General features: G+C 35.8%; 1 protein-coding gene across 1 annotated transcript in view; it reads right to left on the reverse strand.

The window, feature by feature from the left end:
• Nucleotides 1–404: 404 nt before the first annotated feature.
• Nucleotides 405–12336, reverse strand: part of SNTG1 (syntrophin, gamma 1) — a gene marked incomplete at its 3' end in the record, with an annotated part of 64902 nt that continues 52970 nt past the window's right edge. Inside the window, exons 7-10 of the mRNA XM_010180497.1 lie at nucleotides 11168–11270; nucleotides 9678–9760; nucleotides 6563–6693; nucleotides 405–534 (exon numbers count right to left, since the gene is read on the reverse strand). Coding sequence (XP_010178799.1) covers nucleotides 405–534; nucleotides 6563–6693; nucleotides 9678–9760; nucleotides 11168–11270 — 447 coding nt within the window. The remainder of the gene's footprint in view (nucleotides 535–6562; nucleotides 6694–9677; nucleotides 9761–11167; nucleotides 11271–12336) is intronic.

Genomic DNA, 12336 nt, shown 5'->3' on the forward strand with positions numbered 1-12336 from the left:
TGTAATACCGAATTCAAATCTGACTATGTCACTATTTATTTAAATGTGCTTTCTCAAACTATCAAGAAAGTCCAGATTTTTGTAATTTTAGATATGCTTACCCATCTACACCTGGCTTTCTCCGGTGCATCTGGTCTTTGTTTCTAATGCTAGCTGGTACTGCTAAGAAGTGAATAACTCTGATAGCGATGAAGTGAACTATATGACTGTAGGGTAAAATATTTTCCCATTCAATGATTTCTCACAAAGTCTGATTTGATGACAAACTTGAGTTGACTTCTCTCAGACAGCCTCAAGCATTGTTTATATGCAGATAATTCTGTGTGTGAACCCATTAGGCTTTTATGACAGTTATAATCAAATATGATCGGGAAACCTTCTGGCTTACTTGGATCCATACTTACATTGTGCTTTGTGAGGTTGGAAATGTTACTTGCTATTGCTTGTAGCCAGTCAATACAGTCTTCAGCAGAGAGACACTGAATTATTCCACTGCAAACCCCATCCACAGCAATTACTTGGAACGCATTTTGCCTATAGACATGTCATAACAGATCAGGTCAGAAGAAAATTTCATCTGTTCTAGCATATCATCTTAACAATACTTGTAGAAATGCTTTTCTTTCAACTACAACGAAGGTCAGCCACTGAACACTGATAAATTGCTGGTTTTCCTGTTTTATAAATACCTGACATATTAAAAAGGTCACGCTAAAAGGTCAACTCAGACTACATTAAGTTTCCATAAAGCTATACAAAATTCCACGGACTAGCTCCACAGAACCTTCACTAACACTATATGACTTCAAAAGCTAAACAAGTGCAATAGCTGATGCATTCCAAAGAGTTAATACTGTAATACTGAGGATCACAGAGAAGGAAAGTGTGCACTGGACACCATAGGCAATCATTTGAGAAATTCAGTGGAATACAGTACCTTTTGCTCAACAACTTTAATTTTTTCTAATACACTGCTTAAATACAGTAAGATTCCTGTTTGAATACCCTTTGTTGGCTGCTCTTGGTTAGAGAATTGTGATAATCTTCTAAACTACTGATAGAAAAGCTGCAGAATTCAAAATCAATCAGGTAACATTAATGACTTTTCCAATTGCATTTCTGAATAGAGGATCAATAGCAAAATACACTGGAAAGCCAAAAGACATTCAATGACAAAAGCAGTGGCCACTTAGGTGCCTCTGTCCCAGTACCAATCTGGGCACCTACCCAATAATCTGTCATGCATTATAGGCTGACTTTCCACAGCTGAGTGCTGAACAATTACAGAACAAGAGAAAACTTTCAGATGCTAAAGCAAACCTAATTTCTTCAGTGAGCAGCCTTCTTGGCTAACAGCCTTTGGAAAGCTCACAGATATCTGGCTTCAGAACCAGAAAACCTCAATATTAATCCATATCTCAGAGTAAGAGATTACTACACATACAGAGAATACCAAGTTCCACTGCTGGCATTCTGCTACAACCCATCCATTAATGATGAATTCATAGTTTAAAGTACATCAATCAGATTCTTTAAGAAAGGCTCAGGTAAAGTGACTTATCTATCTTCAGTTTAAAACTGAGTGTCACTGGTGACGGTTTCTGACATCCCAAGGGAGATACCAATTCAATGGTTTGGCTTTTTTTACCTCTTGAAATTATATTCTTGTTGCGTAGAATGTAGAGCTAATATCTCTCTCTACCATAACAGTCTTTGCTGCATCCATGTCAAACATAGGCTTTTCCTTTAGTTAGGAGAAATGTTAAAAATGTATTAGAGACATGCCTTGGCTTTGAGAGTCCCGTCATGAGAACTAGGTCTTACATAAGGATTAGTCTTATATATCCTAACATGATCATGTAGAGACCAGTGGTTTATCTAAATCCATCAGCTAACTTATCAGTTTGGTTGCCTTTTCATAGGGGTAGTGATTTTTCTTTAAAATCCAAAGGCACAAACTGAGAGTTACTTCTTTCAATGACTCATTTTCACAATAATTTTGGAAGTATTTTTGAGGAAGATTTGTTTAAGGCATCTTCAGGTAATGGTAGTATATGTTTACTATATCCTTTATTTTAAATGGCTTTAAATATATATAGTAAATTCTTCAAGAATAAAATTCTAAATAAGTCCTTATAGAAAAGAGCATAACATGATGCTCAGAAACATTTGTTGATTATTTCTTTCAGGAAGAAAACCACATTATTTTCAGGACTCCCCTTCTTTCTGCTCAGCCTATTGTAAACCAAAGTAAGAATCCAATTAATCTATTAATGTGTGACTCTAACTTGGACAAAGAAAGAAAACTCAGTATGTTCCAGGTTCAAACCTGATGCACAAATTTCCCTTACACTACTACTACTTACTGTACTACTTACACTTCCCAAACACAGTGAATCTGACACATTTGGGACATCAGATTGTTCCTACTGTTCCTATTTGATCTGTGCACATACAAAAGCAGAATCCAGAATATTCTTGTCCAAGTATCAATAAACACAGACTAAAAGATGTATCACTAACTAATAAATTACTTCTGAATGTGGACTGGCCAGTATATATCCCTAGCCTTAGATTATTTTAATAGCATTTTTTTGAACTGGGCTACCAGCCAGCCCATAGAATCACATAAACCTGAAAAAAATAAAGTATTAAATACATGTTTTGTATTAAATAAAAGAAATAGTAGGTAAGTCACTTTACAACACAGCAAAAAAGTTAAGATCAGATGAATTGTTATTCAACTACCCATCTCAGGTTCTATGCCTTTTGGAATGCAGGAGTGATATTTGAAATGAATAAGCTTTCTGAGATTAACCTGAATGCCCTCTGGAATTTCTTATGAATATCCTCTAGAATTCATACAACTGAAGAATTCCACTAGAAAAGCCAGAATACAATTATGATGTGTAACAGTACCTATATGATGTATTTTATGTTTCAAACTCTGAAACATAAAATGTTATTATGCTTTACATAGTGAAAACAGCCTTGTAAATATTAATTACAGAAAATGTAATTAATTAAATTTCATTTTATGTTACTTTTTATATTATTTTCATTATCTTTTCCTTAATGTTTCTCTTCACAGCAGCCTCTTTTAAAAATTATCTACCTTTCTTTCATAACAAATTTTGAGAGGTAGTCACATTTTAAGATGCTTAAACTAACTTAAAAGACTTACAAACTGTCTTGCTAGCAACATAAAATGTCGGTTCTATGACAATGAAAATCCCACTTCCTCCCTCATATTTATAATGCATTTTTGTTTCTTTTAAGTACCTTTACTTCCTTATTTTAGACAGCATAAAAGGACACAAGGAGAAAGTTATCAGTTATTCAAGGTTAGAGTATGAATTTAGACCTTTTCATTTGTATGAATATACTTTTAAATTTATATTCTGGAAATTCAAATCTCTGGAATATCATTGTTACCTAAATGTCTTTCTCTGTAATGTACAAGTTCTATAATGTGCACTTTAAGGTTGTGTTTTATTGATGCAGAAGACTGAATTTTAAAACGCTAGATCTACAAATAGTGGAATATGTCCAAATTTTACATGTGGATAGTTCTATTCAATTCAATAAGTTATTTGAAGTATACAGCAGAACAGATCTCAGATTTGACTGTTATGATTTTGGACCCTTAATGCTTCATGCTCTTAATTACTTTTATTTCAATCACTGTTAAACACTGAGCTCACATACATAACAAAAAAACTCCTGCCTTTGTGGTGAGTATATCCCATTCCCTTTCAGTTCAGCCAATAAACCATTGTAGACTCTGGTTTACACCTTGACTCCATGGGCCAGCCATTGCTCCTCAATAAAACAAGGATCATGAAGCCAAGTAAATATGATTTTACTATTACCAATCAAAAGTTGCGGGCTGATTTTAGCTTCACAATTATATAGTGATGAAATGGCTATTGCCTAACCTGCTTTAATTTCAGCCCTGCAAGTAGGAAAAAGCTGGCAGACCTAGTTAGTGTACTTAGAAACAACAGCACTTAAAATTAACTGAGTCTGTGGGAGGCTTTTGTGCAACTTTCAAATGCTTGCTGAGAACCAGTAAGAAGGAAGCAGGCTGTGATAAGAAACAGTAAAATTCATCTCACACAAACCCCAAAGCAAGGTTGAAGGACACACTTCTTCCTTTAGTTTCTGGGGGAGATCATAACCCCCATCTGGAGGCAGTTGACTGTAGGACCCACAGAAACACCAGAGGGGTGAGTATAATAACAGAGATAAGATACTGGGAAGGTTCTTTCACAAAATAGTTTTTCCAGAACTATTAATGAAACTTTTATGTATTAATTAGGTAATTTTACATGTGTATGAACAGAGGAACAGGAAATCTTAAACCGCTAATGCCTGATGAGCTGTCAGGGTATAGCATAACACGGAATTCTTCCCAGACTCACACACCTTAGTTGGCAGACATGAAGGCAACATGGGAAACCCAGAGCTTATTTCAAATTGTAAGGTCTCACAGCCTCACAAATGATAAGCACAAAGTTCTTTGTTTTTAAGTTAATGTTTCTGATAGGTAAGAAGAAGTTATGGAGAAATATGCTCTGTGATTGTACATAGCTGTCCTGCAGTTAATGACCTCACCCTCATAGTGAAGACCATCTTCCTAATGTCTAATCTAAATCTACACAGCTCTAGTTTAAAAACATTGCGCCTCATCCTATTGCTACACGTCCTTGTAAACAGTCCAGCTTTCTTACAAGCCTCCTTAAAGTACTGAAAGGCCGCTATAACATCTACCCGCAGCCTTCTCTTCTCCAGGCTGAACAATCCCAACTCTTTCAGCCTGTCCTCATAGAAGAGGTGCTCCAGTCCTCAGACCATTTTTGTAGCTTTCCTCTGGACCTGCTCCAACAGTTTCATGTCCTTCTTGTATCGACAAATACCTAGGTATTTCAAACTTCAACAAGTATGATCATATTTATATACTTTGCCTTACTGATTTTGTGGTTATTTTCTATTTAAATGCATAACACTTGAAAAACAGTAGTCATTCCAGAATATTCTTGCCTTCCTTTCTGATTTCTGCTGATTTACTAGGATAATATTAAATAATGACAAATTGTAGGTCTATATGATGCAATACATTTAAACCCAACTATGAGTTTTGGACAGCTTCCCCAGTGATTGGGAGACAAAATGTCAATGTATTTTAGTGTTAATAAATACAAAGTAACAAATACTAGAAAAAACAATCTAAGCTATATGTAAGCAACAAATAACCTTACTGTAGCTGTAAACACTGAGGAAAGAAATGCAAGAGTTACTACAAACAATTCTCTAAAAACCATCACCTTAGTGTTCAGTGACAGTTAAAAGGTAATAGGTTATTACAAAGTACTAGCAAAGAACAGATAAAAAAATGGAAAATATCATTATGTCTTAATATAAGTTGAGAAGGATCCTCCTTGCAGTCTTGATCAACTTGTCTCATAGGAGATCAATTAGAATTAATACAGAAACAGAGAGAATAACAAAGATAATCAGAGCTATGGAAGGGCTTCCCTAAAAGGAGATAACAACAGAGATCCTTCAAACTGGAAAACAGAAGACAGTCACTTGAAGTTAGAAAAAGATAAATCAAGAATGCTTATTTAGCATTTCCCTTCATACAAGGGCTGGGGCTCAGAGTCCACCACTCCTGGGTGTCTGGCTGCTTGTGCTTGAGGCCAGCTCTGCCACGGCGTGGCTGTGGGTTGTGGGATCAGGCTGCTGTGGGGATCCACACTTGAGTGGGGAGCCATCCTCCTCCTTTCCCTTGGAAGCTGTGTGTCAGCTCAGGCCCTTGCCCTTGGTCCTCGCCTGAATTTGGGTGTAGCTATGCCTGTGCCTGGACATGTATCCCATTGATTCAGATCCAACTTGTGTGCTTACTTCCCAGCCTGACCTGAGCCACATCTCACTATGATGGACTAACCTGAACACTGCTCTGCTTCTCCACAGGGGCAGTCAGATGGGGCCCTTTTCTATGTTAAAACTGCCTTGTTACCCAAAACTCTCCATTACCACCCTCTGCTCTTGGCTTGCCTTCCCCATGGGGCAGCCAGCCCTTGTTGTTCCTGAACAACAAGATTATTTCACCCAATGCAGTTATCAGGTGTGAGATTTGACACCAAAAAAAAAAGTGCATGCATTTTAAAAACATAATTACATTGCAGAGCTGAATGCCACAGTGCATTTCAAAAACCAAAGGTATAAAAAAAGCAGCTTACAAAGAAATTTTAGAGGACAGGACCATTAGCAGGTATTAAATATGATGCCCTAAGTGCAATCTCAAACTGAGAAACATGCTGACCATTAGACGCAAATGGGAAGATCATACACCTTCCCTACATACCTGGTCGTGTCTGATGTCAGAGCAGAATAGCAGTTGTAGTGGATCTAGACAGACCTTTATGAAAGCTCTTATGTTTCATGTCTCTGACAGCTGTAGTGGAACTAATAATGCCATTATTCTAGCAAGGCAACTTCCTTAAGGCTTGTATCTGTCAACCATGAAATCAAGTTTCATGTTTCTGAACTTCTTTACCTGCACAAATCTGATCCTGGAAGGTACTGGGAAAACCGTGAATGAAGAAGGGGAATTAACCGGAGATCACACCACCTCTTTTCCCACCTAAGTCCTGGGGATGCTGGCCATGAGGAACACGATAATGTATCCTGAAAAACATTAAAAAGTCCTTCTCAGTTTTGGGCTTCACTATACGTCACTCAGCAGATTTGGAAAAAGAGAGAGAGACTTCAAAGACTCATTTTTCATGTGGCATCATCTTCCATGTTCCCCAAATAATTTAGCATCAGTTTTAGCTAGCACTGGTGAGATTCTGAACTATTTCTCTCATATAAAACAAATCTATATAAACCTTAACATCAATATGCTTAGAGGAAGTGTGAAGAACAGTATTCTAAAAACATAGGAAAAACAGATTGTGTCCTTTTTTTGAAATGACTAGTCACGAATAGAAGTATTTACTACATATCACATCATCAGTTACTAGTTTTATACCTCTATCCTGAATAAAGTTTATCTCAGTTGATCTCACTGTACAACCATAATTCAATTGTTTCCTGTGGTCCCATATCCATTTACATATATGTGTATTCTCATGACATCACCTCAAAGCCTGGTAATTGCAAATGTGACTTAATATGTGATGAAAATTGTTTAGTTAAAACTATATGCTTACGGTATTTTAATTTTACCTATTTACACAAGACATTACTTATATGAAAATGGAACTTTATCATGTCTGTGGTCATATCTACAAAGAATGAGTATTTAAACATTTACCGTTTAATTTCACCAGTATTTTTACAGAATATAGATTTGAATGAGAAATTCTTTTAATAAAAAGCAAAATTATCAACATTTTTGAAAATCCAACATCTCTTCCCTTCTTTATAAAATGCTTTACAATACAGTGCTAGTGATGATGCTATTTTTCTGAAGAAACATGATTCTCACTGAAATCTATCTAGTACTAGTACTTAGTACTCAGTATGAGTAAAATTGTTCCTGCGAATCCTGCATCATTCACAAATTTTTAATTTCAGACTTCATACTATATTTATTACTTGTATCTTCTATAAAATAAACACTACAAAAATTAAGTACACCTTGTATTTTTCTAGAGTGTGATTTTTGTGTAAGATCTATGGAATTATAAAGTTTTGCAAACATGAACTTCACTTTTACATATATCTTTTATGTATGTAAAATAAAAGATTGCTATGAACATCAATTTAACTGAACGACAGGCTTTTCATAAGTTAGGTTCACTTACTTGAAACATAGATTCTTTGGTGAAACTTTCCATAGATTAAATCCAAATAAATAATGATTGGCTAGGAAGACTAAGCTAGGGCATTGTTTTAAACATTATTGAATTTTTAACATCTTCTGTCTGCTTTCAGGAACTTTTTTTCAGCTGTGATTAAACTTGAGGAAAAAGCTGAAATATAGTAAAAAGTTTAGATGCAAACTGTAAGCCTAGACCTTGCTGCAACAGAGACGTTAATCCTACCTTTAACCTGCATAACTCTGAATTGTGGCAAAAGACCAAACCCAGCCTTGTTTATTCCAAATTCTGAATCAGAAGCCTCTGTTATATGAAACACCAAGGCTGTGAATGAAGAAATAGACTATGGCCGTAAGTCATAATACATTCTAGAGAATATACTGAGTAAATGTAAGGACCATGATATAAGTGTTGCATATAATTTAGGAATTCATACAGAGGTCGTATTTGGTTATAAGAAGCATTCTATTCCCATTACAAGGGGACATCCACATACTGGTTTTCAGCAGAAGAATTGAATTTAGAGTGAATTACAGATACACGATGCATTGTTATATTATTTAAACAGAGAGAAAAAGACTTGGTTTCAGTAAATTATTATCAGTTCAATTAGAAACTGTAACTAGTTTAGATCAGTTTCAACTTGTGCAGAAATAAGAATCACAAATGGAAGCATGCTTTTTACCCTAAAAGCAAAGTTAGAAATGAAGTGCCTAGCAAAATAAGTTTCGGGTCTGCTGCAATAGCCTCTCTACATGCATACATATACAGACTGTTGAGAAAAGTCTGTTTCTGATGTTGTTGCACTAGTGTTATATATGTAAGTGTGTATATATATACATACACACATGTATTAAGTATTTTTATTTGACTTGCATTAAGACACTAGTTTTATTGGCTTTATCCTATTGTTATGAATTCCAGCTCCCACAAAAGTGGATAAATCCTAAAGGTTTTCCAGATTATATCAGGATTAAATCTGTGCTATTGACTTTTAAGTCTCTGAGTTGCTGTTTAAAACATTTACCAGTGACGTATGAAAGAACAATAAAACAAGCCAGAAATAAAAAACAGCAGAGTCTACCTAAAAATGCCTACATTTCTGAGTTTTTTAAAAAAATATATCTGTAATAATTATGCCGTATATTTGTTTATTTATCCAGTGCTTTTTATTTTACCTGAGTATTTTCCCCTCTCACAAAGCCAAATACACAGCAAAGACCACTTTAAAACTGGAAATTTTCAATTTCCTGACTAACAAAATCATTAAAATGCTCTTGTTGCACTTCAAAGGCATCTTTCATTTAAAAATCTGATCAGATATCTGTAGCATTTCATCCTAAAGAGACTCTACTCCATAATGCTATCATTCTTCAGTAAGATTTTAAGTGTGAGTTACTAGAAGTAAAATGCTCTTTAAAAATAGGCAAAAACATATACCTAAATCATCCTTTGCCAAAAATTTTAGATAATAAATTAAATAAAAATCATGGAAAAATACTCTGAAGAACTTTTCGATCTTTTCTTTCAATAGATATATTTTTATTTTAACAATTTTCTTTCCTGTGCTGTAGAAACAATCTAGAAGAAAAAGCTTTCGCAAAATCCCTATTGCTAAGCTAAAACTAGTAATCACGTCTATCAAGGTACAATCTCAACTGGTATAATTTGTCATAGTATAATTTGCAGCCATAATATCTGGAAGGTCTTTGTGCCCCCTGTGTTTATCTCCAGTGTTAATCACATCTCCTCCCATGTGGCTGTCCTTTATTAGTTACTTCCACTTAGCTATTGTAGCATTATTATTCTTCTGTGTAATCCTATCAAAGAAATATAAGCTCTTACCGTGTTGTTAGGATGGTAGTTGAGATGCAAACCACTGTCACATAGAGGAGAGGATGTGCCACTGCTTTGGTCACTGGGGGCACCTAATACAAACATGAATGCACCAAAACACATTCATTAATCTATAATGTTATAATTCAAATGTGTGTATGTCTGTATGTATACAAACCCCTCACTGGTTTTGGGATATCTAACATTCATTTACTTTCTCCATTCAGCCAGTGTCTGTCTCCTGGTTTGAGAAGAGTGCCTTTTTAAGCTCAGTGGAGGCTCAAGATTCACTCTCCTGGTGCTTTGCTTAAAAAAGTTAATAATCCATTTAGAAAGAAAAAAAATACAAAACAAAGCTTTTTGCAGATTTGATAATAAAAGGAAAGTGTATAACTATTTGCTTGGTTTTCACTTGAAGGAACTAGTTAGAATAATGCTTTTGTTACTCTCAATGAAGTTTACAGTTCTAACTGTTCTCATAACAGTTTAGGATTAGTAACAGGATTGATGCAAATGCATGTTTGTGCATGTTACTCAGGGTACTTTGTGGTAACATAATCTTTCATATAAGGGACAAATATACTGGGAAACATTTTTATTTAAGAATGCAGCGTTCCAATTTTTTTCTTCTCTCACTAAAATTTAATACCTAGGTGAACGATAAAGCCAGCATTTCAACAAATTATTGTATAAAATATTATTTTGTAATTTATTCTTAATTTATTTTCAAGTTTATTCAGTTCCTACTAACTTAAAATCAAATGCTGAAAGTATTGAAATAAAACATTTATTATTTTGTTGCTTGAAAATTAAGCAATTCATTTTATCCTCTTAGGAGCAAGAAGAATGAAAGCAGCGGTGACAAAAGGAAGAGGCTGACATATAAATATGCTTAGATATGCTGCAACTGTCTATAATTATGCACTCACACTTACAATTTAATATAATTAAAGGAAGACAGCTGTCTCCGTATGTCTCTCATGGGGCTAGTTGACTAAAACTCGATTGAACTTAAACAAAACTAATCATCCCAGAGTAATTTATTTTTAGGTAGACAGACACCTCCACCAAAGCCGCTGAATTTTAAATGGTAAAGCTAAGCCCTCTTATATACACACACAAACTCATTTTCACACTTGCAAGAACAAAACCCTTTCAGACTAAAATATTACATGATGCTGCCTGAAAAACTGCTTTTAAATACCCTGCATTAGGATGTGAACTACTTTAAACAAATGTAATTCCACTGTTTTACCTGCAACTTTGCTGATTCACACCAGCCAAATGCCTGGTCATCTGTTTTTCAAGTAAGGATAGCAATTTTTTGCTTGAGGTGAATATTACTACAAGACCTGGCAATCTGAGCAGCTCATATTCAGGCAGCAATGCTGACCAAAAAATCTGCTGTCAGTCACCTCGAATGCACAGTAGGTTCAGAAGCTGCAAGTGTTCATGAGCATTGAATTGAGTTTTCTTTTGATCAAGTAATAAAGGCTTACACGCACAATCTTCATTCAGTGGCAGTTTGAGAAAAGCAGGTGCTCTTTTCAGAAAGGACACAGTTAGGGTGACTTCTTCCCCTGCGTTGCGAAGGACCTGAACCTGGAATAGAAATATCGACAAGACACCTTGAAATAAATGTATGACCAAAATGCATCAGCAAATGTATGCAACGCTATGCAGCTTTCATATACCAGAACACAACTCCTTAGCAATTCATTGCAAAGACTTTTTTTTTTTAAAAAGAAAGCAAGATGTATAGCTTGCTATATGGTTGTCCGTTATGTTTCTAGTCACACATGCAGGCAATGGGAGGAGGGCATTGGCCTCTTGTAACAGCACTGGCTTTGCACTGTGCTTGTGCACAATTTGCTCTCTAACATGGTTCAGCTGTGCACCTCCTTCTTTCAGATCTGGAATCATTCACAGTAGCATGTATGTATAAAAAAATATGCTTTTTTTCCCCCCTGAGGTTTTCTCAGAAATCTCCAACCAAAACAATAGCAGTAGTTTCCACAGCTGTGCCATAATTCTATGTGTAAGTCTTTCCAACAGTCAGAGTTAGATTTAGCTGAAGCACTCTAGCATGGATGAGAGACTTAATCTTCCTAACAGCCACAGAGGAGAAGTACCTACTTTAAGCCTTAAATCTTAGATAAGCTCAAGCTTGGGTTTTGCCAAAGGGCAGTTTGCATTTTGGACATAGGAATGCGTAAATCACCTGTGCACTTGTGAATGCTTTTAGCCCCCCTCTACTCTCCCACAATTGCTCCTGCAGCTCTTGTTCATGCCTTTAGCTTTTGCATGGTACGGCTGATAGACACCTCAAGACATACAGCAGAAAAAGGGAACCCCAGGCACCTCCCCAGAGTGGCACAAAGGAGACACAAAAGCCACAAAGCAAAATGCTACACTTTAACAGTGAATTAAGAGATAATATTTGAATCATGTTATAACATGAGAGTCAAGAAGAAGCAGGTGACATAACTCTGTTCCAGAGGACAACCATTTCCTGTTCTTCTGGTGCTGTAACTTCAAAACTCTTTAAGGGCTGATTTAATTCAGGTTTACAAAGACATAAGATTGCACCAAGCCTCTATCTGAGTGACTGCACCCATACTGTGCAGAGAGCCAGCTCGCTGGGAGCACTGTTCAGAGAGCTGCTACG

Source organism: Mesitornis unicolor, unplaced genomic scaffold (assembly GCF_000695765.1).
Source record: "Mesitornis unicolor isolate BGI_N332 unplaced genomic scaffold, ASM69576v1 scaffold9543, whole genome shotgun sequence".
Lineage (NCBI taxonomy): Eukaryota > Metazoa > Chordata > Aves > Mesitornithiformes > Mesitornithidae > Mesitornis > Mesitornis unicolor.